The sequence below is a fragment of the Hippocampus comes genome, unplaced genomic scaffold, assembly GCF_001891065.2.
Source record: "Hippocampus comes isolate QL1 unplaced genomic scaffold, H_comes_QL1_v1.1 scaffold100, whole genome shotgun sequence".
In the NCBI taxonomy this organism is placed as follows: Eukaryota; Metazoa; Chordata; class Actinopteri; order Syngnathiformes; family Syngnathidae; genus Hippocampus; species Hippocampus comes.
In genome coordinates, this window is record NW_017805282.1 from 97,559 (window position 1) to 124,468 (window position 26,910).

Below are 26,910 nucleotides of genomic sequence, written 5' to 3' on the forward strand. Positions count from 1 at the left end.
GTAAATGGTGCTGTAACTTGACCCAGATGATCACAATTTCTACAAATTTCACTTATTTGATGGAAGTCTAGGCTTGAAGACATCGAGGAACTTGTTTTTTTGTGGTCATGGTAGTGCCACCCACTGGCGACAGGAAATGTTTTATTCTTAGTTTTTCAACTCGAGGGATAACGAGATCTACTACATATTCGATCAAGAGTGTTTAGGCCTTCATGTTGTTAAAACACAAAATTTGTGAATTTTCACAAAACACTGTTATCACGGCAACATGCCACTCACCAAGAAAAACAACGCCACTTTTAAGGGTGTAAACATGCGCAAAAACTCATGAAACTTTGCAAAGAAATCAGGCCTAGCAACAGCATCAATATTTTATTAGGTTATCGTGCGATTTTTTTTTTTTTTAAAACAACACACCTAAAAATCTTTAGCAAAGCAGCGCTAGTTGTGTCACCATGATCGACAACATTTCCGAGGTCTGTGTTCACAGCCCGAGATCTACAAAAAAAGTCTGTTGGAGCTGTATCACAAAGCCAACAGGAAGTCGACCATTTAAAATTTTCTTTCACGTTTGGACCCATTTTTGGCCTTTTATAGAGGTCACATTTTTTTTAACTCACCATGGAGAATTTATCTGTTTGTCAGTGAAGTTTGTTGATTGAAAGGCTCCCATCACTCTATACAGTGATACTCGCATAAAACGCATATTGATAACATTGTTTTCAGTGGAAAATAATAATAATAATAAATAAAGTTGTTTGCACCAAAGGCATCGTAAGATGGCTGCCCTCTGGCTTCAGCCAATTACGAGTCAAGTCATATAGACGTCTGTGAAATCAGATATGCACACAGCGGTCAAACCAGTAGGTAGGTCACAAAAAAAAAAATATATTAAGTCACAAAAAAAAAAAAAAACACCCGTATATTGAAATAAAACTGATCATTGAATAGATATTTTTAGACACAAATAAAACAAACCCCAATTTGTTACTTTTTATTATAGCAAGGTTATTTTAAGCATAATTAAGTCTCAATACAATTTGTATGAATGTGGTCGCACACTGTCCACTGTACTCATAAATAATGGAAAGCATGAATAAAATATGAACATTTCTAGTCACCTGGCCTGTGTAACACATGAAAGGGTGTCATTGAAGGGGATTTTAACCCACGCCCATGTTTGGACTTGCTGAATGGAATGACTGATCTGTCAATGGTGAGCATCAGTGCATCAAAGTATGCTTGAAACTACAGGAGAACAACTGCGTGTGCCCTCTTGGTGTTGCTACTGAGACTGTAAGGGAAGTGGGAATGGTGCGGTGTGCTTTTGAAGATCAGAGCGGTGTGGAAATGAAGGAATGAGTGTGGAAATATATATCGTGTGCGCTGAGAGAAGTGGGTAATTGCTCAGACGGTGTGGAAATGAAGGAATGAGTGTGGAAATGTATCGTGTGCGCTGAGAGAAGTGGGTAATTGCTCAGCGCGTAGCATAGAAGGAACGTCGCTGATCGCCTATTTTTTTAAATAGGCTACCTGGTGCTCCCAGGCACCACATTGGTGACCGACCCCTGCTGTAAAACAATAAAATAAACCAGCCTGAGAAAGAGGTTTGATGGCAAAAAAAATGTATTTGTAGATAAACAATTACGAAACATGCTGTGAGCGATGCCGACTCGAGTTGAAATGACATCTGATGCATTTCAAAAGCTATGATTTCAACTCTTAAGCGATGCAACAATGCCGTCTACTACCATCCGACCATCCCTTCATCATTAGTTATATAGAAACAGCCAAGCTAGGCGTCTGCCCGTTGAAAAGACCCACATTCATCAGTGGCAGAAAACATACCAGTTGACAAATATAAACGTCAACACCAGTGAATTAGTTCATTAAAAAGGGGCTTGGGTGCGTAAAGTGTCACGAGCGCGAATTAATCTCCCATCAGATGATTCCATACCCACTCAAAAATGCACGATCATCTAGGGGCAGAACAAAAATTCACATTGTTTAAAAAGAAAAACAGAACAAACGGATGCTGCAAGTGAGGAGGACACATCCACACCTTCTGCAGGAAAGCGCATCAAGCTGACGGGGCGTCGTGCTAATAAGAAAAGAGAATGTTAAATGTTCCAGTGACTGTCAAACCTCTGGTGCAACTGCAGCTGCTCGTGGTGCTAAAAGTAGAATGGCGAGGCGGACTTAGGATCAAATTAGTAGCGAGGAAAGGTCACAGCTCATAATCAAACTTGTGCTCTTGGGCCAGATAAATCCTTCGGAAAATAAGTCCAGCCAGGACCAAAATAAGCACCACCATGAGCATGGCAGAGCCTGCGTGGCTTCCATCTTGGGGCTCGTGAACCGCTGGAATGATGGGCCTGTTTGGGGCTTCTCTGTTGTCTCTTTGGGCGTGTTGGACACGACGCTGCTGGGGAATGGGAGGACGATCAACGTTCGGAGGCAAAGTCATTTGCGGCCTCTCCACTGTGGTGGCTGTTGAAACTTCTGCCTGTAGAGGAGGATATGTGGTGCATGTGATCCATTTGTAGAGCACTTTTTGATTTTCTTACTTCCTGATGATGAAAGATAAACAAGGCCCTGACGGAACCCGACGCGCTAACCAGTTGATCACTGGGCTGTCTGAACACCATCTCTTTTATTTAATTTTTTTTTCTTTCCACAATATCTGTGATCCTCTACATCAGGGGTGCCCATTAAGTCGATCGCGATCAACCGGTAGCTCGCGGACTGGTCCCAAATCGATTGCGATGGGGTGTAGAGGAAAAAAAACAAACAAAAAAACAAAAACATTTGTGTATCTATGCATGTAAGTCATATACTTTTTGTGTTAATGCACAATGCACCCTTATCATCCCATCAGTCTCACTTTCACAAAAAGTATTTAAAAAATAAAATAAAACAAAGCAGGTCACCTTTAACCTACGGTGGTGCGTGAACCGGAAGTTGTTAGCGCTCAGCAGCCTGCAGCTTGCGATCAGAGCTGTTGCACTATATATTTTATTGTTATTATTCTTCTCGTTCAGAGTTTGTTTCATGTACAGAAAATAACCAACCTATCAGAATGGGAATCGGAAGTGCCAAGAGAAAAATTTGAAAACGATACACGTTAGCTACGATAGTTAACAGGCTGCAAAATTGCATCGCCCGTGTCAGGTCTCCCACAAAGGTAGGCAGGAAATCCTTTTCACAAACTCATCAACTCTTGTGTCGAGTTTATTTTTTCTATTTCGTTCATCATAGGGGCCATTATGGCTGTTGCCCATCATGAGATGCGTGTGCAAGTGCGTGCGTATCGATCACGGGAGGTTGGTTGATCGAAAAGTAGATCTTAGGTCAAAAAGGTTTGGGCACCCCTGCTCTAAATTATTTTGTTGCCCCATCCCCTACCCCCGATTTCCGATCACATGAAACTGGAATGACCTGGCCCAATTTCCGATCATGTGATCGAGACATCCCCGCTACAAAATATTTCATCAAAATAATTTGAACACTGGGCAATATTTTAAGGAAATGTCCAATAATGAGTACATGATAATAATGACCTTGACTGGGTGATGTTTATTTTGCAGTCAAGGAATTCAAGAAATTATTTTTGCCTCAAGGAATTCATTAGCAGCCCAAATGTACTGACAGAAGATTTCAAACACCTACCTGCTCAGTCGAGGGACGATCGACAGCTTCGCAGCCTGAAGAATTCGAGTCCCCTTCCTGGGTAAGAGGGGAAACCTTGTTGTTGGCATCTTCATTCTCTTTTCCCATTTGACTTGATGAACTTGATCCTGTCTGCATTTACACAGAGAACAAACATTTTTTTTAAAAGCTTGACTGTGTCCACGGCTTGGGCAAATCAAACATGGAATTGCTTTCGACTCTACAGCGGAAAACTGACACGGTTAAGGCTAATTATTTCATTGGAACAGTAATTTGGATGAATTGTAGAAACCTAAACTGAAAGCCAGTTGTATAGTGTTTTCATTTAAAACATCAGATGTATTATTTTTTGTTTGCACTCAGGAGCATTAACTTTGAATTCTGCACTGAAAAAATAAAAAAAAATAAAATAAAATAAATTACGATGCTATTGGTACAAACAAAAAAATACTGCAATTTAGCTTCATTACTGGAGTACATAATTAAACTCCTCAGAAATGATGAATTTATTAAAGTATTACTTAATTTTAGTTCGTGATATATACCATTACTGTGAAGGGATGCAATTGATTCGGAACTTTGGGTCACATCGCCCCACCACTGACATGCTACGGAGAAACGGTCCAAAAACACAATCGCACCCGCTTTGAGATGGAACCAAGCACTTTGCTGGTTTAATAAAAATAATAATAATAATACATTACATTTATAAGCGCCTTTCAAAACAAGTTTGGACCTCTCAGAGAGGATGCAACATGTAATTCATGGCAATGCAAGTTTTGTCATGTCATATCTGGAGTCCCGCAGGGATCGGTACTTAGCCGGTATATGTTTAGCATCTACATGCTTCCACTTGGTAACATTAACAGGAAATACTGTATATCATAAATCATGCTGATGATACCTGATTATATATGCTGCAACAAGTGGAGGATTTTCGAACATGAGCAATCTTGTGAAACTGCTTTATAAATAAAGATGCATTGTACGGTACATTTCAATAGCATTCAAGTGTGTACACCACCACTCTGGAAGAGTAACTGTATATAATTTATTGCTCTCTGCTTTTAGATGTTTAATCAACTTACTAGTGTGACACATCAATGACTTCATTTACGTACAAAACATGCAATCAAAGTAATTTCGCATTCTGAGGACACCAGCTTGTTCCTGTTCGCAGCCTTGAAGATAAGATACCAGGCTCAGGACGGCGTGCCCGTCAGCATGACTCCTCCAATTACCTCGGAATATATTGTGTGTTTCCCCGCCCCTTTAGAAGTTTGGGTATTCGGACAGTCCCTAAGACAAAAGTGTGGAGACGAGTGAAGTGTTTCCAAAGCTTTTCGGAGATTGTAATGCTTTGCACTCATTCACTCTCCATGTGCACAAGTAAAAGACAACTTTGCTTGACTCCTAGACTCTTGGGTTTTAAAGTTTGTTTTAAGGGTCTGATTGCCTGATAGACCTGACATACTCCAAAACCTTCCTTTTGGGGAAACACCAGACACATTACAGCACAGCATTACAACATTATCTGGCTTTTTCTGTATGATCCAATTTATTTTGTACCTTGAAGTTGATTTGTTGAACTAGCCCATTTGCTAAGCGGTCCTCTGGGGTGAGGATGCTGTCAGGAGTCAGAGGCAGGAGTGCTGAGCGCAACGTACAGCTACATATCTCACAGCAAAAATCTTGGGATCTGGAAGACAATACATTTAACATAACCAGGGATGCACATTAAGTGCTTCAAGTAAATCATGCATTGTAGATCAAAGAAAGAGCAGCGGGCGTGTGTACAATCTGTCAATAAGACACCCAAGTAACTCCTGGAAAAACGGGCTGGATACCCACAGCATCATTTGTCCCGAATGCACTACACAACACTGAGGACCGCATTTACGCGATGAAGGGATGGTTGCCAGTCAGGCATCTGATTATTAAAGTAATGATGGGAAGTCAATAGTCACTGAGCTCTTACGGCATGCCTCCATGCATTGGGAGGAGCATTCTTGTCTCAGTATCAGTGGTTTGTATCTCTTCCAGTGGCCAGGGAATTATGTCAGCAGGGCATCCGATTACTGGCAAGGCATCGTTGATCACGGCCTGGATCTTATTCTTGTCGTTCAGGTGACCATTCAATGTGCCGCGTTCAACATATATATGTAGTTAATAGAAATGAGCTGTGATAGCGTGTAAGTATGATGGGACCAAAAAATACTGCATCCATGTGAAAATATCAAGAAGGTCACAGATGTTTAATTTTTTTTTTTTTTTGTAAATTTTTGCCAAACAATGCCCAGGGATGGCCGTGGCCAAAACTGGCCACCAAATAGCTCCGCCACTGGTAGATAACATAGGATGAGACTTTACAATTGCCATGGCAGATTTCTGAAAGGCTATTAAGTAAGCAACATTTTGGCAGCTAACACGATACTATTTTATTTTAAATTAATTCACATAACTTTTGGTGCACTGCTTAGTGGACTGACGCTAACTTTACGATCCACACGGCTTCGGTCAAGACCCAAGGCATGTGACCATACGGTAAGCGCTAGGAATGTAGATTGGCAGGTCATTCGAGCGCTACGGCATTTAACATTTTAACATTTAACATTTCTCGGGACTTTTATCGTGCTATTCTTCCATTCGATTCTGTACTGTTTCGTATTCTTCTATGCAAAGATTGCATACATAAATTTGATCATGAAAAATAATTTTGGATTAAAGTATCTTCAGTAACAAATTACTCTAGTTACTTCGATTCAACTCGCAGTTCGTTATAATCAGTGACACTGACAATCTACAAAGGCATCAAATTTATACTCTGGAAGTGAACAAATAATGAAAGGCATTTAAGTAAAACTCGTACTTTTTGGCAAGCACCCTGCGCTCTTCAGGAGTATAATCGAGAGATCCAATTGCACCCTCTCCTTTTGTTGGCATGAATCCAATGATGGCAATCAGAGCAGTTCGTACTGAAATACAGAAAGAATGCAAAGAATACATGTAAAAAAAAAACATGAAAAGTAAAGGCAGGAGACAATTAAACTAATTGTACAGGGGAAAAAAAGCTACAGTGATCCCTCGCTATTTCGCGGTTCGTTTATCGCGGCCTCAGTGCATCGGGGATTTTTTTCAAACATTCATTAAAAAAAAGAAATAAAATTTTAAGTCCGCAAAAAGTCCGCAAACGGTCCGTGGAAGGCAGCGAAAGTCAGCAAAACAACAGCGAGTCACATCGAGCAACATATACAGTACTACATGTATATGTGTACTGCATTTTGTTATTCATACACGAACCTAACCAAATTTATACATGTTTAAATCTATTAGTATGCAGCATTAAGTAATGTTAATTACCACAAAATGTACTTCTACATGCATGTATACCATTACATTTGGCCTTATAAATATTTTTTAATACTCATACACATGTACATAAACCTATACACAAGTGTTGAAAGTCATTGGTAAATGTTTAAGATAGCCCACTTCTCGTTACCACATTCCTATTAGTAGTGACCTCATTGTAATGTTATTTAAACACACGCCTAAATAGGCAGTGGTGAAACCTACTGCTCCATGAAGGCTGCCATGTCTCTGGATGGTGGCCCGATATACTCAGACAGATCTTCTTCCCGACTTCGAATCTTCCATTTGGCTGGACATGGGCGGTGGAGAATATGAATCGGAGGAAAGTGGATGGATGGTGGCGGGGTGAGGGGAGGTGTGGGTTGGGGATAAGGAGAAGACAAATGTGTAAATCATATTCCTAAATTGTTGCGTCTCTGAAAAGCATGACAGTGAAAAGTAACGAATTGGACCACTTGGGATTCTACTGCTGCAGGTTCCGTACAACATGAAAATAAAATAACTAGAGGTGTCAAATGATCGCGTTAATTGCGATTAATGACAGAACTTTTAGCGCATTACTTTTTTTTAATCGCATTAATCTATATTTTAATCTCTGACAGCACTAAAAATAACAACCTCAAATTCGAAAAAAGTAGTAGGAGTTTTATCACATGAAAATGTGCACTATGATCACACAAGTAGAATACAACAAAAACTGATTGGAGGTTAACTCGCATGTAGTCAATTTCCACATTTACTGTCGCTCATGTGAACCAGGTACAAGGCATTAATCTCTGCAAGTGTGTCTTACTGTAAGGAGAATAATGCTGGGAGGCTTCATTGGATACTCTGGGGGAAGCACAATCCTGCCATGGTAAACCCCACCATCGAAATCTGAATCCGGGGGTCCACGGACTGAGAAATGCCATTCAAATAGGTTATCCTAGAAGGGTACGGAAAGGTAGAGGATATTCAGTACATGCTACCGCAAATCTGGAAAAAGCGAACTACAGTATACAGTACGCAGTGATCACACTGACAATGACATTTCTTGTGGAATAAAAAATTGATATTAGGTACCTCTAAAAGTAATCCATAATTGATAATACATAGACGGTGTAAAGCTAGAAAATATTAAGGAATATAAATTCTTGGAAGTAATAACTGATAACAAATTGTCATGGAATGCCCATATCAAACATATATGAACAAACATTTCCAAAAGCCTCCTGATCATGAACAAAGCAAAGCAATCCCTAAATCGTGATGCTATCAGAATACTATATTGTCCTTCGTCCTTCCATATCATACCTACTGTGTTGAAATATGGGGAAACAATTATCCATGTTCCATACATACCTCATTCATATTGCAAAAACAAGCAGTCAGGATGATACATAAGGCTCAATTTCTAGCACACACTAATAATCTCTTTATTCAATCAAATTTACTTCAGACTCATGACCTTGTGTTATATTACACCCTATTACCCTATTTTCTGCACTATAAGGCACCTTCAATGAATGGCCTATTTTAAAACTTTTTTCAGATCGAGGGTGCACTGCATTACAAGGCGCATGGAATAGAAGCTACAATGGTGGCTGCGGTTGCGCTATGCATCCACTAGATGGAGCTACGCTAAAGGGAATACAATACAATACAATAAACCTTTATTTATATAGAGCCTTTGAAAGCGCTGCAGCTGGAACAAAGCCATGAGAACTGGTCACAAACACGGACATGAAACATCTAAATACAAATGGCATCACAAAACAATAAATGACAGGCAAAAGTTATGAAGACAATTGATTCAACAAAAAGGAACACACACCTTGTGGACTCCCATCCACAAGGGGTTAAATATGCTTTGAAGTCTTGCTTGGCTCCTTCTTCCTTCATTTAGTCAGTCGTTAATTATGCTCTTGGTATTATCTTCGTTTCATAATGGCTACGCAGAGCTCACAAAGTTGTGGTGTGTCTTGAGTGTGTGTTGGCGAATCCGCATGTCAATTGGTGTCAGGCAGAACCCTTTCAGGTTAACATTGGTTCCTGCTAATAATAACCACAAGATGGCATCGGAATACTAAGAGCGAAACAACTCAATGGGGAATATAAAGAGGCTGTAACATCATATTTAAGGCGCATCAGGTTATAGGGCGCACTGTCGGCTTTTATGAAAATTGAATGCTTTTAGGTGTGCCTTATAGTGTGGAAAATACGGTAATTTTACTTAAAGCCTTTAACAAATCACTGCCTAATATACAAGTTCGAGAGAGTGCTGATGGCTTTCGAGAGTTTGGAAATTTTGCACTACCAAATTTTCGTACTCCCAGGAGGTTTTTGTCTGTCTGTATGTGGGGTAAAGCTGTGGAACAGTCTGGACTTACACCACAAGCAATCCCAAAGCATCCAAAGCTTGAAAGTATCATACAAACACATGGTCTGATCACAGTACAGGCAGGGCATTGCTTAGCATTAACTGCTCAGTCACTGGCTCTTTCTTACCTTTGAGTGTGTGTTGACGAATCCGCATGTCAATTGGTGTCAGGCAGATCACAGTACAGGGAGGGCATTGCTTAGCATTAACTGCTCAGTCACTGGCTCTTTCTTACCATAGTTGGTATGTGCTTGTTGTTTTACCATGTTGGTAGATATTATTTCTATTACCATTGTTGGTCTGTAAGTATTGCTGAAATTTACTGTTTTTTAAATAGAGCAGACCGTTCATTTGATCGTAACCATATGTAATATATATCAACTTTCGTTGTTTTACCATGTTGGTAGATATTATTTCATTTACCATTGTTGGTATGTAAGTATTGCTGAAATTTACTGTTTTTTTTAAATACAGCAGACCATTAATTTGATCGTAACCATATGTAATATATATCAACTTTCTTAATCAGTTATCTATATTCGTAGTGCTTGTACAGGTGTAAGAAACCATTCGGGATGCGTAAGGTAGTATATATGGCTTGTAATATAAATGTGAGATGGTGGTGGGATTTCATAAGTTTTCATCTTCCCGCTCCTTGTTTGAACAGCACAGACAGAGCAATTGCAAATGGTGACATGGTGATGGTCGTTTGATTTCTCAGAAAAATTTGACGTTTGTGCTGGCCTGCTCAAAAACAAATTTAAAAAAATCAATTTATAAAGAGTTTATTGTTAAAAGCGGACGTTCTCATTTCTGCGGACCGCTACATCTGCAATACAGTAAACTTACTTCCAGTGGCTGGGCATGGTAGTGCTCTGTGGGATCTCTCAATTCAGCAGCCTCTTTCATCAGCCTCTTCACCGCTAGCCCAATCAAACAAAGACAAACACGGATGTCAGTTTAGGTTAGCAGATGCAGAATGAATTGCAAACGTACATGTGTGATTCAAAGAAAACATGGTCCAAGAGTGTGACATAAGACCCCAAAAATGAATGTTCAAAAACAGATAAATGTATATAAATGTTTAATCAAACCTTCCAGCATTGTGCTGTAAAATAATATTTGCCCCCTTCCTGATTTATATGTTCTTTGCATATTTATCATAAATAAAGGTTTCAGCTCATCAAAACAATTTTTGATTAGTCTATTTGTGATATCACAAATAGACTAACCAAATACAAAATGCAGTTTCTGAATGCCAATTTAATTTATTGAGGCACAAAAAAAAAATTCCAAACTACCTGTCCCTAAGTGAACAAGTAATTGAAAAAATAACAAAGGTAAAGTGAAAAAAAAATCTTATTTGCTCCATTATTCGAGTGTCGTTAAAACGAACAAAGAATTGAATGAGTCATTTGCTGTATCATAACATACTGGTCCATGTGAACATAAAGTTGCACATCTAATTTTGACAAGCTCAACCCAATTTTGTGTCGAGGGCAAAAAAAAAAAAAAAACCCCAACCACAAAATCGAATACAAAGTCTTTATTGTCACAATCTATGGTGCAGATGTAACAGATTTGATGTTATCAAAACAAAAGACAACACTAAAACAATGTGACAGGCATTTTCTACTAAATGCAGGATAAGGATAAATGTTTCCGTAGCTAATATTTTGCAGATACAGCAAGCAAGTTATACACTGACTTCAGTCATACTCCTATGGTAGAAAGGAAACACCTTTTTATCGAGCCTTAACCTGATGAATTAATCCAACAAAGGTGAAGGAATGGTGCCATGAAGATTAGGAGATTTGACTTTCGGAAGCCCAACACTGCCAGTAAAACACAAATGGGCTGAATAAATGTTATTTTGCTCACATGATGGGAGTAAAGTGATGCGAGGATACATAACACTCGGTGAATAAATTGCCAATGTACCATGCCAGAGTAATATTGAAATGTGGAAACGTTTCTTGATTTAAAAACTGACAGTGACGAGAAATTTTATTTCTGTCGGGCTGATCACATGTCGTGTCCCTCATTCATTTTGTTGCACGGTAGAGCTTGCTTACTTAGCCTCTTTGTGTTCCCTTTCGGTTTCAAGATATTGACAAAATAAATGTGAATGTAAATAAATGTGTTCAAGATATTTACAATTTTCGTCCATCTTTTTCATCCGTTTGGATCTTTTTCTATCAGGAAATTGTGACGAATAATCAGGTGTACAGTGCTTTATAATTGTGTTTTGACACATACCTTCAAGCGTCTAAATCACAGGTGTCAAAGTCAAGGCCCGGGGGCCAAATCTGGCCTCCCCACATCATTTTATGTGGCCCGCAGGAGCAAATCATGTGTGCCAACTATTATAACTCTTGCTGAAATCGGTACCGAAATGTCAAATTGTCATGGGTCATAAATGACGTTGAGATTTTGCACCGGCCCTCCGAGGGAAGCCGTAACTCCGAAGTGGCCCGCGACAAAAAAATGAGTTTGACACCCCTGGTCTAAATAATAATAATAATAATATAATAATGCATCAGATTTATGTCGCACTTTTGTGGAATCCATTAGATCAGTTATACAGAGCACCAAGCGCAGATATTATATTCATTTATTTGTATAAATTAAGGAAATTATTAAGGGTCGTTGGAGGTCAAAATATGTTGTGATGAACCAGAACAACACACAATTTATCGGAATCTTTGTTTACATTCTCCTCGAACGCTTTGAGGTCGGAACTGGGACAGCCAGAGTGGGGATAAATCCGACTTCCTGTTTTCCTCGATTGAAGCATCGGAATAAGGATAAACCCTTGATGACGTGTCCTACTGTATCTAAACCTACATTCGCATCTTGTAACACTACTCAAATACAAATGTGATCGTAGAAATCCATTTCTCAAAATAATGGAAACCGTTAGAAACGGAAAAGGAGGCAACTTGCGAGGGCAAGACATGCCGTTTGAAAGACACTCATTCCCTCACTGATGTAACCATTTTTTAGAGCGAATGGACATACAATTAATTGTATTGTTAGAAATTTCAACCGTGTGGTTAAAGTGGAATAGCACACTTCGTAAACGTGAAATAGAATGGAACTTACCTGGACTCTTGAGGTTATATTTACTCTCCATAATCTTCAAGCACCTGAAAGATGATATACAGTAGCAATTGTGTTGTAAATTCGCTATTTAACGATCATTCACCGTAAGTATGGGTTATCTGAATGTAGCTCTTTGGTTAGCATTGGTGAGGATTCACTGGCAGCTGAAAGCCTGGTCGGATCGATCCTTTTCGACATGCACTCAGGCCCACATCGAAAACGGATTATGTCCACTTCGAGACGTCACAAAGAGATATGGTATCTGTTTTTATATCAAGTTTTAAATCTGTATTTTAAAAAGTCCGTCGTCGTTCCCGTGACGTCAAACACGGAAATTAAAAGTATGTGAAGTCCACAAGATTGACACGGTATACTGTAGTACTTAGACATGTATACTAGACCCCACCTTTAGCAGGACTGGCTGAATACTCAACACGTCGTCGTATCCGCCATGTTGGATGTGGCCAATCTCCCATACAAAATGCAAACGGACTGAATTTAAAAACGAAAGTGACAAAAAAAGTTAGTCGGGAGACAGGCTCTCCGGCATGTCATGCGTCATGCCCGAGGCCTCCTCTTGGTGGGACGTGCCTGGAACACCTCACCACAGGGGGCGTCCAGGGGGCATTCTGATCAGATGTTCAAGTCACCTCATCTGGATCTCTCAATGTGGAGTAGCACTGGCTCTTCTGTTTTGTGTTAGGCATCCATTTCCAAAGAAAGAGAGGCCATACCTGACAAATCCAAAAACCCAGATACAGCGACTTACACCCCACCGAGGGAGGCAACCCACCACAAAGCAGAGAGGCCAGAAGCCAACCCAGCATGACAGGCCAAAGTGCGCCACTAGCCGATCTCCATGCAAGATGCCTCCCCCAATTTTTAACGTTTGTGATATACAGCTTAGGAGGTGGAGATCAGTAAATACAAGGTATTGGGGTATTGGGCACAATGTCGTGTTCTGATACCACATCTTGTGTGCATGTTTGCATGCGTGTGTACACAATAAAGTCAACCAGGCACGAAAATGCAAAGCATTCTTTATTCATTTTGTAGTAATAATAATAATAATAATAATACATTTTATTTATAAGCGCCTTTCAAAACACCCAAGGACACTTTACAATCAGGAACAAAAACGATTATTCATGAATAGATCTGGTTAGGTTTATTTTTTCTATTCGTCCATCTCTGCATCCTCTAAGGCCGGCAAGGAATATCTGAGGTCTGGGAACACCTGTCTCACCGTCTCTCTTGGTTTGACAACCCACCTCCTTGGGAAGCCAAGTTTGAGTGGCATTTTCCCGTCTCATGTGGCTCAGATGGGTCTGAGTTGAATGTGTGATAGTTGTCCGAAGATCAGTCTAGAATTTTCAAATATATAATCGCTGTATCAGTCACAAAATATAATGTGTATATATATATATATGTATATATATATATATATATATATATATAGATAGATAGATAGATAAGGCGCATCGGATTATAAGGAGCACCATCGCCTTTTGAGAAAAATGAATGAAGTGCGCCTTATAGTGCGGAAAATACGGTACATATGCTATTGGCATATGTATGCAGAATTGATTAGGTGCAGTCACACATGACAATCAACTGCCTTTAAAAGGACTGACAACGCCAATTACTCGGAAGTCGGATTATTCAGCCTTGGTCATGACTCCTGTACCAAGTATTTGAATATCTAGACCAGTGGTTCTTCACCTTGTTAGAGGTACCGAACCCAACCAGTTCATATGCACATTCACCAAACTGCATTAGTGAAAAAAAAGGTTTTTTTTTTTTACAAATTCAAGACATAAAGAAATGCATTTATTAAAAACAGAAAAAGTAAACACAACAACTATAAAGTGTACGTTTTTTAATTTAATTGTGCACAAAATGAACTAGCCAACGATGGCCAGGCGGGCATGTCATAATGAATTGACATGTTGAGTCCGATGTTTCTTAAGCTCCATGGCAGAGGCTCTGTCGAACGCTTGAGACCGATTCACTGAACCCCGCGGGTTCGATCGAACCCAGGTTAAGAACCATTGATCTCGACGTTCATGACCGTGTTTCACAGCGCTCTTGTTCACGTATTGTACTGTATTTTCTATGTAAGTAGTTTATCTTTCATTCATGACCATGTTTCACAGCGCTCTTGTTCATGTATTGTATTTTCTATGTAAGTAGTTTATCTTTTTTGTAACTGGATTAGCTTGTCTTTGTCTGACGAGCGATTTTGCATTCTTTATTCTCCTTGCCTTTTGCAAGCGCTTTATGTTCATCTTGTATTAGCCTGGCACTTAGTTACCAGTGACCTTTGCTGTACTCTGTCGGTATAGCATTTTTCCATAGTACAAGTTTTTGTGAAAGCTTTATCATTGTCTACGTTTGTGGGACCCACTTTGTTCCATCGCAATCCAGAACTTGACAATAAGTAGATTTATTTGTTGAATCTTTTCCTTTTCTGTTCTTGTTGGAATACTACAATGAAGAACCTATTATTGTATTCATATGAAACAAGTCAAAATACATAAAGAACAAAGGGTATGACTGGATAAGTTCTTTCCTTGTTTTTGTTTTGTTTTGTTATTTTGACTTCAAGATGGCACCGCGAGAGTGGCTGCCTTTCCAGCAGCGTCTATATTAGTTCTTCTACTTCTTCCTTTCATAACTTTGCTGCTGTGAATTGGGAATTTCTCCATTGCGAGACTAATCAATGATTTCTTATCTTATCTTATCGTACTTCTTCCGACTCCCCTTTGAACATGTAAACAGTGCTTAATGACCATTTCTTTTCTTTTCTTTTCTTTTAAATCTTTTTACTTCCGACCAAATATATTCTGTTAACGGTTTATATGTTCAATAAATAAACAAACAAGACACCAGTGGAAGGCTAACAACACTAGCTACTCGGATATTGTGATACTTGTTGGCTCCAATGACACTAGGATGAGACAATCACAGATCCCAAAGAGGAACATAGTTTGGACTTGTGATCTCGCCAGAAAGATGAGTCAGCATTGTGTAGTTGTCTCTGGGCACTTGCCTGTGAGGCAATGATGAGAGGTTTAGCAGGTTGTTCTCACTTAACCGGCTGGGTCGTTTTTATAGTGAGCGGAGACTGCAATTTGTGAATAACTGGCCCTCTTTATGGGGCCGGCCCAACCTGCTGAAGTTGGACGGCCTTCATCCAAAACTGAGAAGGCGGTATCACTCTTTCTAGAAGTATAGAGAAGACTGTTTGAGCCTTCCATGACAGCCCACATTAGAGCAGACCTGGTCACAGGTGATTAGCGAGCCTTTAAGAACATGTGTGGGGTCTGTAAGGCTAGCGCTAACTAGCGCTATGCTAAAATCTTACAAATCACATCGCTTTCTCTGAAGAATAGAGTGTCAGACTTCACATGCTGATTCACTACTTACTGCTGCACTGAATGCTGACATGTTTTTGACTGAGTTTAGGCATTCTCCGTTGCTCGTTCTTATTGATGACACAGTGCCCACTTCCAATAAGTCTTCGAGAACCAACAAATAACTATGAGAATCCGACGTTCATAACCTCCCACCACACCTTTTGAGTACCCAGAGAAAACTCACGCAGACACGGGAAGAACATGCAAATTCCACACAAGAGCCCAGATTCGAACCCACAGCCACTGTACTTTTGAGGCGGCTATGCTAACTCCTACCGTGTCACTGGGATGGAGTAATACTGTCAATATTGCACTGACGGATATAGTATCAGGGGCCTAAGCATAACTGTGGCTACTACCCGTATTTGTTTGACACTTCTCCCACATGATGTTGAAAACAACTGTTGCTGGCTGTCAAACCAGACCAAAATTCAGTTTCTGTGACCAAAAACTCGAAAACAATGAATCAAAACTTTGACTGACCAGTTTGATAGCTGACCTCCGCAGTTCCCACTCATTCCATTCATATGACTTAACAATGTTGGTCACCAGCGCGTGGACATCTGTCTGAGTGCAATTCTCAGCCTTAGACACGAGTATGGTCTTTCCTGCTTGCACCTGTAAAATAGCCAAACCGTCATTCTGCCTGTGTTTGGTCAGAGGACTCACTAGGTGATGTTGCTGGTCAAATTGAGGGGGTGTCGACGCTCATCGCAGAAACAATTTACAGAGTGCAGTGGCTAAGCTACAATCGTCATCTTACACAGGATGGAGTTTGATGAAGTTTGAGAAGTTGAATAAGTTCAGGGGAACTCTTGGCTTTTTCTGCCACCAGTGCAATGAAGTAATCGGGGCTGTGGGCAAATTTCAAAGCAGCTTCTTTGGAGTTGAAGACATACAGTTTCTCCTTGTGCTTGAGCACACCGATGAATGGATTTCCTGCAATGGGAATGTCACATGTGAATCTTAGGTTTAGTTAAAATGAGGGTATGAAGCATGCAACATTTGGACATGATTTAAAAAAAAATCATTCATTGGTTTTAAGAGCTTTAATGTACATACCATAGATAATATATTGAGGGAAAGGGGCATTCTTATGATTGAATTTGATACAGTCTGAGTGGCCCTTTGATTATTTAAAAAAAATAAAAAATTAAACTTCAACATTTGGGGTGCGGTTATTTTTATTTTGGTTTTACAAGTTACATAAATCTGATGCATTATTATATCCAAATCATCCTTCAAAAACGCTGATAAACATTCATTTGACCTTTTCCACAACAAATCGAGAGAAATGGGGCAAAAATCCGAAAATATGGAAAGCTACGGGTGCCCAACTGTGACTACCAGGTTGATTGCAGTTTTAATAATAATAACAACAACAACAATAATAATAATAATAATAATACATTTATTTTTTGAAAGCGCTTTTCATCGTACTCAAAGACACTTTACAAGAGTTTAAAACACGGGATAAAATGTACACTTTAAAGCCAAGCATACATGATTTAAAACAAACATATTTAGAAGAAGAAAAATAAAGCAGAAATGTGTAAAAGAGATTAAAAGGTGCTAAAAGCATTGTGGAACAGGTGAGTTTGAAGAAATGATTTGAAGGATTGGAGGTCAGTACAGTTGCGGATGTGTTGTGGTAGAGAGTTCTGAAGGGTGGGGGCGATTTTTTTTTTGTTCATGCTTTATTGAATGTATTTTGTTTAATTACTTCACCTGTGACATTAAAAAGATTTCACTTGGGATTTCCTGGAATCACCTCACACTTGACTTTTAAATGCTGTGTAGCAGACCTTATCACACGCGCATTGCCAATCTATTCAGATGTCATTGGTACCAAAGGGCCATTACCTGGAAGAATAAGTCCATCTTTGTGAACAAGTGTGTAGGCACAGAATCCATTATATTGCAATGGCAGCTCAGTAAGACTGTCAGTCGTTTCAGGCTGCAGCCACTCGTGCTGCTTCGTCTGCACTGGATCAATGCGCTCACCTGTATAAAGAAGCAGTACAGCTCGCACTCGATATTCTGGTAAAATGATTTGCCATTCCATGAACGTCTGTGTATGATGACAGCCATACTTAAGTGCTCGTTTATTCTTTCTTTGTCTGTTTTGACTTCTACTCCCACCAATAGATCGTCCAAAGGATATTTGGAAAAAATCTTGGCATGAGAGGTACGGAAGAACTGCAATCTGAGCGCAATGTTGTTCAAGATGTTCAGCAGCTCTGCCTGATCCTGAAGTTCCGACCACAGTTTTGACAAGGCCTTGAACAATGGCTGAAACAGGATGATGAATTAATTAAAAAAAAAACAAACAAAAAAAAAAAACGTGAGAACATGGAACATGGGCGGCCTGGTAGTCCAGCGGTTAGTGCGTCGACCTCACAGTGCAGAGGTACCAAGTTCAATTCCAACTCCGGCCTCCCTGTATGGCCTTTGCATGTTCTTCCCGGGCCTGCGTGGGTTTTTCTCCGGGTACTCTGGTTTCCTCCCACATTCCAAAACATGCATGGCAGGCTGATTGAACACTCAAAATTGTCCCTAGGTGTGATTGTTCGTCTCTGTGTGCCCTGCGATTGGCTGGCAACCGGTTCAGGGTGTCCCCGTCTACTGCCTGAAGACGGCTGGGATAGGCTCCATCACCACCCGCGACCCTTGTGAGGATAAAGCGAATCGGAAAATGGATGGACATGAAACAGTAATTTAGTAGTAATGTCTGTAACGCATGGAACTAAATCTTTTATCACCATCCATCCATCCATTATCTGAACCGCTTATCCTTAGAGGTCGCGGGCGTGTTGGCTCCTATCCTAGCTGACTTTGGGCATGAGTCAGGTTACATCCTGAATTGGATGCCAGCCAATCGCAGGGCACACATAGACAAATGACCATTCACACTCACAATGATATCAAGGGACAATCTCGAGTGTTCAATTAACCTACCATGCATGTTTTGGGAATGAGGGAGTGGACGGGAATACCCGGAGAAAACCCGCACAGGCACGGGGAGAGCTTGCAAACTCCACACAGAAAGGCCAAGGCCAGATTCGAACCTACAACCTCTGTACTGTGCTAACCAGTCGACCTCCTTGCTGCCTATCAATCATTCATTCGTCCAAAGAAATGTCAAAGTATTCTCATAGTTTTCAGCAAATTACTTACAAAAACCTTTGAGGTAGGCACAGCTGTCTTGGGCTGCACCGATGTTTTGAGCAGGTATATCTGGGAGAAAATGTCCTTCTGTAGGATTTCAATTCTTTTTGCACACGAACGTGAATCAGCCTGAAAGTGAATGCATAATAACTGTTTATGGTATAAATGAAGACGAACAAAACAAACTCCTGCGTTAACTTTAACTAGAATGCTGGGTCAAATTTGACTTTGCCGTTGGGTTAATTCAGTGTGACCCCATAATTAATTTCAATGATTGAATTCATTATTAATCCCATTTAATCAATACATTTTGTTTTATGCAATGGGCACATCATCTCTTACCCAACATCTACTAATCCAACATTTAGTTAAACTGACCCGACCTCTGACCAATAGTTGAGTTTCAAATTTGATCGAGCATTTTTAAGGGTGTACATTGCCCCAAAATCCGCGCAACTCATAGGAAAGCCGTAGTCTCGTGACGTATGAGGCACCACACCTGAGCCAGTTTCTCAAGGGATAGAAAAGTTATTGTAAGAACATATTTTTGACTTCACTTTCCTTTGAACGGCAATTGACGGAGGGTCCGTATGTGACCTTGACTCTGACCGGAACTGATCAGTGGTTCGCCATCAGAATGATTGGTTTAAAAAAAAAAAAAAAATCGGATTAGTATTATTTGGAGTGTGTATGTGGGGATGGGGTGGGCTGGTTGGGGTGGTAAATGGACATGGTTGCCTGCAAAAAAAAAAAATATATATATATATATTAAATCGAGAAAAAAAACAGTAGATGACTGACTCACTGACGCATTTAATTGTAGAGGGGAGTATAAAGAGGCCTGATTAAGTGCACATTTTACCCATTCACAAATGCAACACAGCTGGAATGCAAAAAGACAATGTAGCAACATGCGCAATCAAGCACCAACGACAAAATTTCTTCTCACCAGTAAAATTTGTAGAAAATATTCACACTGCCTGACATTGTAGAGCGCTTTTGTTAGTTGAACCAGTGACACATCACATTCTCCCGGCTGACTGCCATGATACTTTTCTAACAGCGCTGTGTAGTTCCACGCCAAACTCTGGGAGATACTCAGCTCATTCTCTATGGCTTCACTGGTAACCGAAAGCGCTTCACAGAGAACTGCAGGCACTGCAAAACGAGAGACGAAAAAAAATCTTTTTGAGACAAGACCCAATTCCAATGTGTGAGCCGAAGATACTGTGTCATACTTAGTTCGGAAAACTTCATGTCCTGTTCTTTCTTGCTGGCTTTGTTGAAGAGTCGAATTCCTGTGACAGTCATTGTGAGCTCTGAGAGTTGTTGCTCCTTATCTCTCTTTGGGAGCACCATAAAGGCCCCCAGTTCACTTGATGGAAAAACCTTTGAACGGCAATTGACGGAGGGTCCGTATGTGACCTTGACTCTGACCGGAACTGATCAGTGGTTCGCCATCAGAATGATTGGTTTAAAAAAAAAAAAAAAATCGGATTAGTATTATTTGGAGTGTGTACGTGGGGATGGGGTGGGCTGGTTGGGGTGGTAAATGGACATGGTTGCCTGCAAAAAAAAAAAAATATATATATATATTAAATCGAGAAAAAAAACAGTAGATGACTGACTCACTGACGCATTTAATTGTAGAGGGGAGTATAAAGAGGCCTGATTAAGTGCACATTTTACCCATTCACAAATGCAACACAGCTGGAATGCAAAAAGACAATGTAGCAACATGCGCAATCAAGCACCAACGACAAAATTTCTTCTCACCAGTAAAATTTGTAGAAAATATTCACACTGCCTGACATTGTAGAGCGCTTTTGTTAGTTGAACCAGTGACACATCACATTCTCCCGGCTGACTGCCATGATACTTTTCTAACAGCGCTGTGTAGTTCCACGCCAAACTCTGGGAGATACTCAGCTCATTCTCTATGGCTTCACTGGTAACCGAAAGCGCTTCACAGAGAACTGCAGGCACTGCAAAACGAGAGACGAAAAAAAATCTTTTTGAGACAAGACCCAATTCCAATGTGTGAGCCGAAGATACTGTGTCATACTTAGTTCGGAAAACTTCATGTCCTGTTCTTTCTTGCTGGCTTTGTTGAAGAGTCGAATTCCTGTGACAGTCATTGTGAGCTCTGAGAGTTGTTGCTCCTTATCTCTCTTTGGGAGCACCATAAAGGCCCCCAGTTCACTTGATGGAAAAATACTCTGCAAGGCAGCTGATACAAGCCATAAAGTGAGTTGACAACCGTAAATACAGTGGTACCTCTACTTACGAAATTAATTGGTTCCAGAAGAAATTTCTTTAATAGAAAAGTTTGTAAGTAGAGATGCGTTTTCTATGTAAATGCCCTAATCCGTTCCAAGCCCCCCAAAATTCAGACAAATGTTTTCTAAAGCATAAAATGCATCAAAATATGTAACAAATAGATGTTGCAAATTTGATTATTGCACAATGTAAACAACAAATAGAGTAAATAATAAAAATGATGGTCATTTAACTTTTAACTGCATCCTCATTTTTTGGACTCTTTCGTTCATGTTCTCTCTCAGAAGTGTTTTTTTTGCCTGGCGTTTTGTAAAGAACTGAGCAAAGGACATCTGCTTTTGTCGGCTTTTAACAAACCTTCGAAAATGTCCAAGGCAAACATCAGCAGGGTGAGCGATCGCCCGACTGGTGAACACTTTTTCTGGGGATTCACATTTATGTCAAACTATCGGAAGGCCTCATGGCCCAAGGGGCGAATGGCGAGGATGCTGCATAGACACACCTATCTATCTACACACATAGACTCGTGCGGTAGAGGTCCCTCTTAGCCAATGGGATGCCAGGATGATGCTCGGGAATCGCCAATGGCAGAGTAGCTATCAATTTGTTGCGTTCAGGAAACACGGCAATATTTTCCTGTTGAGGCGTGTGGGACAAATAAAGGCTATCTTATCTCATCTTATCTTCGTAACTTGAAAATGGCGTATGATGAGACGTTCGTAAGCAGAGGTACCACTGTATACATTACCCAGAGAGTATTGGAAAAGTGAGGCCTGAGGTTCTTCCTTGTAGAAATAAATGATTGTTTGATTGATCGAATTGCCTCTGCTATTTTTTGTGGGGGGACGGGGTCCACATTTCTGCATACACAAACAAAACGGTGACAATGAATGATTCCTCTCTGATAATAATAAATCTAGTTGCCAACGATGTCTGGCTGAACAACCACAATTGATAGCGTTGCTTGCAGAAGGCATGAGCAAATTGCTGTTCAGTGTCTTGCCCCAAGGATCATTCGACAGCTGACAGAGTCGTTCAAACTGTAATCCCTTCGCTCCCTAGACGACGTGCTCAACGAATTGAGCCGACCGTACATGAAGTAAGCGCACAAGGGTCACTTGTCGGCAAATTCGTTCACAAGTGTATGGTGGGCTCTCGTGACCTTGGCCACAAACTCCCTGTTGTGTTTCCTATCACCTTTGCTGATTCAGTACTTTTGCCATTGGGTTACCTGTAGCCTCTTGAACAGAGCAGACATCTGAAGGTGAGCCCATGCCGGAGCCCAGCAGGATGAATGTGATGATTTTACGGTAAAGGGCATCCAACTGGTCTTTCGTTTTCACCCTGCTCTCGGTGATCTCCCTGCTCACTTGGGTTAATCTAGTCTCCAACATCCAGTTGATTTCCCTGAGGAACTCGCCTGGGTATAAAAGAAATATATATATATACATAAAATGAAATACTGTCGTGGTTAGGAAATTGCAGTCGGCCTCAATTCTCTGTCATTTTTGGTCACCTCACGATCTTTCACAACAATAAATGTGAATGGATTGTAAATGCCTGGGCTTAAGTATCGGCTTAAAGTGTCATCAGAGCTTTCGTGAAAACCACCATCTTTGCTCAACAACGACCTGGCAACGAGACTGCCTCCGACAACGGCGAAAGGGAACGTGGCCTTTATAACCCGGGTATTTTAATGATGAAAATGTTTCATTTTTGGCAAATGGGAATGTTTGAAATGGTTGTAATTGGATGATCAAGGATGCACTTGTGGTACTTCCACTTCTGATGTAAATTAGAAATGTTAAGTTTTACCATTAGCAGTTTTATCATGTAGTACTAACAGTTTCATTTGTCTGGTCAACAAAAAAAAATAATAATAATACTGTCTTCACTTTGCTTGCGGATATATTTTCATTGACCCGGGTCATTTCTTTCTCAGGGAAGTGAAGTGATCACAACTGGGCTGCTGTTTTGTCTCAGAAGACGCTTTCGCCTCTCATCAGTTCTTGTCTTCATTTTATATTAAAAAATCTTATTTTATGCAAGGGTCGGCATGGAGGTTGACGGTTTAGAACACTGTGGAGAGGTGCAGACCTTTCTGCGTGGGGTTTGCATGTTCTCCAATCAATCAATTTTCAAATCTGCTTATTCTCACGAGAGCATGGACATGCTGGATCCTGTCCCAACCGTCTTTGGGGATTAGGTGGCGGACACCCTGAGTTGATTGCCAGCCAATCGCACGGCACACATAGACGAACGCCCATTCACACTCACAGTCACACCTACGAACAATCTCGAGCATTCAATCTACCTTCCATGCATGTTTTTTGGAATGTGACAGGAAACCTGAGTACCCGCAAAAAACCCATGCAGGCACAGGGAGAACATGCAAACTCTACACAGGAAGCCTTGAATCGAACCCACGGCCTACTGTGAGGTGGACGTGCTAACCAGTCGACCATCGTGCCACTAAGCAGAATGCACTTCAGTTCAAATTTCGATGAAATAACAAAAGCTGAAAATATGTTAGCAGAAATGTCAGTTTCTGTATATGGGGTAGTGTGTGTAGAACTGAGCAAAGCAATTTAGATAATAAATTTTGGAATAAGGCTGTAACACAAGCTCTTTGACTATTATCTGGATCCACCGTATAACATTGTAAAAAAAGTTACCATTGAAGATCATTGGAAATTTTTAACACTGAGATAATTGATCTGCTCCATTATAGTGACTGCTAATTAACACATTGATTTGTCGATAAAGATTTGGTGCTTTTCTCCGTTCAACGGCATTGTTTATTGACCATGTTTTGGTTTTAGATTAGTTCTTTCTACATTTTGGTGTTTGTTAAACTTGCTCCAATTCTAGTTTATAAATGAATATTCATGTAGCATAGAAAACAGGTTCACTCACGTCTAGAAGTGTAATTGATGTCAAAATACACTTGCATCTTGATTGTGTCAAGGGAAGGACTGCATGTGGCCGGAAGTGTCCCCATGCGCAGCTGTCAGGAATATTACCAAAGGAAGAACATCAATTTGCCGCTCATTGAGATAGTGCTTAAAGAGTTTTGAGGTTCAGTGCCCATACATTGTGAAATCAAACAAGAATGAATCACTGAGCTGGAATTTAGAAAAATCTATGGACTTTATTACTTACTTGTCCCTAAACAGCCGCGCATCGCTTCGCACAGACTCAGTCACAGCCCATTGTAACAATGGAGAAATTTACCTCGAGTGCTGTTCTCTTCAACATATTTGCATTATCCGGGAATGTTACCTTTATGGTGAGTTCACTGTCATCTTTAGATGTTAGATAATAATACTGTCTTCACTTTGCTTGCGGATATATTTTCATTGACCCGGGTCATTTCTTTCTCAGGGAAGTGAAGTGATCACAACTGGGCTGCTGTTTTGTCTCAGAAGACGCTTTCGCCTCTCATCAGTTCTTGTCTTCATTTTATATTAAAAAATCTTATTTTATGCAAGGGTCGGCATGGAGGTTGACGGTTTAGAACACTGTGGAGAGGTGCAGACCTTTCTGCGTGGGGTTTGCATGTTCTCCAATCAATCAATTTTCAAATCTGCTTATTCTCACGAGAGCATGGACATGCTGGATCCTGTCCCAACCGTCTTTGGGGATTAGGTGGCGGACACCCTGAGTTGATTGCCAGCCAATCGCACGGCACACATAGACGAACGCCCATTCACACTCACAGTCACACCTACGAACAATCTCGAGCATTCAATCTACCTTCCATGCATGTTTTTTGGAATGTGACAGGAAACCTGAGTACCCGGAAAAAACCCATGCAGGCACAGGGAGAACATGCAAACTCTACACAGGAAGCCTTGAATCGAACCCACGGCCTACTGTGAGGTGGACGTGCTAACCAGTCGACCATCGTGCCACTAAGCAGAATGCACTTCAGTTCAAATTTCGATGAAATAACAAAAGCTGAAAATATGTTAGCAGAAATGTCAGTTTCTGTATATGGGGTAGTGTGTGTAGAACAGAGCAAAGCAATTTAGATAATAAATTTTGGAATAAGGCTGTAACACAAGCTCTTTGACTATTATCTGGATCCACCGTATAACATTGTAAAAAAAGTTACCATTGAAGATCATTGGAAATTTTTAACACTGAGATAATTGATCTGCTCCATTATAGTGACTGCTAATTAACACATTGATTTGTCGATAAAGATTTGGTGCTTTTCTCCGTTCAACGGCATTGTTTATTGACCATGTTTTGGTTTTAGATTAGTTCTTTCTACATTTTGGTGTTTGTTAAACTTGCTCCAATTCTAGTTTATAAATGAATATTCATGTAGCATAGAAAACAGGTTCACTCACGTCTAGAAGTGTAATTGATGTCAAAATACACTTGCATCTTGATTGTGTCAAGGGAAGGACTGCATGTGGCCGGAAGTGTCCCCATGCGCAGCTGTCAGGAATATTACCAAAGGAAGAACATCAATTTGCCGCTCATTGAGATAGTGCTTAAAGAGTTTTGAGGTTCAGTGCCCATACATTGTGAAATCAAACAAGAATGAATCACTGAGCTGGAATTTAGAAAAATCTATGGACTTTATTACTTACTTGTCCCTAAACAGCCGCGCATCGCTTCGCACAGACTCAGTCACAGCCCATTGTAACAATGGAGAAATTTACCTCGAGTGCTGTTCTCTTCAACATATTTGCATTATCCGGGAATGTTACCTTTATGGTGAGTTCACTGTCATCTTTAGATGTTAGTACAATCTTTTTTGCACTCTCATAGGCTTGTGGGATTCTTGAGTTTTTTTTACTGTGTACACACAGCATTTTGGCATTTTGGGTAAATTCTTGCTCGCCGTCAGCAAGTGACACGACTCATTACTACCCCCTGGCGGTGTTGCTCTTCTGTGCAGTCGTCACAGAGCCCTCCAACAAGCGAACGTAAACGGATTACGTCATTGCAGAATAGAGTGGATAACAAACGTTTACCTGCGCCGTTAACTTAATTTAACCTTGTGGTTGTCGCCTCCGCAATTTGCTGACTTTTGAGAACCTTAAAAAAACTCACCAGCAATTATTTTTGGCAATGAGACTCCCCCACAACTGCAGTTAAAGTAGGAAGGTGAACTGGTGTGCTACTTTCGCTAAGGTTAAGTGAAAAATGTGTGACTGGCAACCGGGGTAAAATGAATTAAAATGCACATTTTCCAGAGGGTTCTCAACAATAGTACATGTATTAACATAATTTATGTTCATGACATTGATTTAAATGAATGACGAGGTGGAGACGAACCTACAGACTAAGCATGCACTAACTGTGTTTTCTTACCTTTAAAGCGATCATGTCTTCCGACAAGGCATCTTCTGTTGTACACTCGTGTACTAATTCCAGAATTATGGGTTCGACCACACTTTCGGCCAAAGACATATTTCAAATCGTGAAAACAGTCGCTTGCTGAACCTCAACTACTGATTTGTTGTTGCCAAGATGTTGCCACAGCAACAGCGGCCTGAGTGAAAATTCTGTCCAGTAGAG

General features: G+C 40.4%; 2 protein-coding genes and 1 long non-coding RNA gene across 7 annotated transcripts; 1 reads left to right on the plus strand and 2 right to left on the minus strand.

Annotated features, from left to right (window-relative positions):
- Window positions 1-1,522: 1,522 nt before the first annotated feature.
- On the minus strand, window positions 1,523-12,869 carry ube2j1 (ubiquitin-conjugating enzyme E2, J1). 2 transcript variants are annotated; one of them, XM_019871543.1, is made up of 8 exons: window positions 12,506-12,869; window positions 10,250-10,323; window positions 7,835-7,966; window positions 7,246-7,330; window positions 6,539-6,644; window positions 5,239-5,368; window positions 3,669-3,801; window positions 1,523-2,511 (listed from the first exon to the last, which is right to left on the minus strand). In XM_019871543.1, exons 1-8 carry the CDS (start codon window positions 12,534-12,536, stop codon window positions 2,228-2,230), a joined length of 975 nt encoding a protein of 324 aa, XP_019727102.1. In that variant the 5' UTR covers window positions 12,537-12,869; the 3' UTR covers window positions 1,523-2,227. The 2 variants fall into 2 exon arrangements, with proteins under 2 accessions (XP_019727102.1, XP_019727103.1); XM_019871544.1 differs by having other exon boundaries at window positions 1,523-2,506; window positions 3,670-3,801; window positions 12,506-12,867.
- LOC109516765 (uncharacterized) lies at window positions 3,928-14,073 on the plus strand. The gene is made up of 3 exons (XR_002168409.1): window positions 3,928-3,937; window positions 9,114-9,231; window positions 14,033-14,073. It is a non-coding gene; the product is annotated as an uncharacterized LOC109516765 (long non-coding RNA).
- cfap206 (cilia and flagella associated protein 206) lies at window positions 13,646-26,910 on the minus strand. 4 transcript variants are annotated; one of them, XM_019871539.1, is made up of 11 exons: window positions 26,704-26,910; window positions 25,731-25,821; window positions 22,604-22,792; window positions 21,158-21,322; window positions 20,869-21,077; window positions 19,102-19,221; window positions 18,018-18,216; window positions 17,788-17,928; window positions 16,688-16,863; window positions 16,408-16,542; window positions 13,646-13,869 (listed from the first exon to the last, which is right to left on the minus strand). In XM_019871539.1, exons 1-11 carry the CDS (start codon window positions 26,800-26,802, stop codon window positions 13,648-13,650), a joined length of 1,746 nt encoding a protein of 581 aa, XP_019727098.1. In that variant the 5' UTR covers window positions 26,803-26,910; the 3' UTR covers window positions 13,646-13,647. The 4 variants fall into 4 exon arrangements, with proteins under 4 accessions (XP_019727098.1, XP_019727097.1, XP_019727099.1 ...); XM_019871538.1 differs by lacking the exon at window positions 26,704-26,910 and adding an exon at window positions 26,097-26,250; XM_019871540.1 differs by lacking the exons at window positions 25,731-25,821; window positions 26,704-26,910 and adding exons at window positions 24,289-24,379; window positions 24,655-24,684.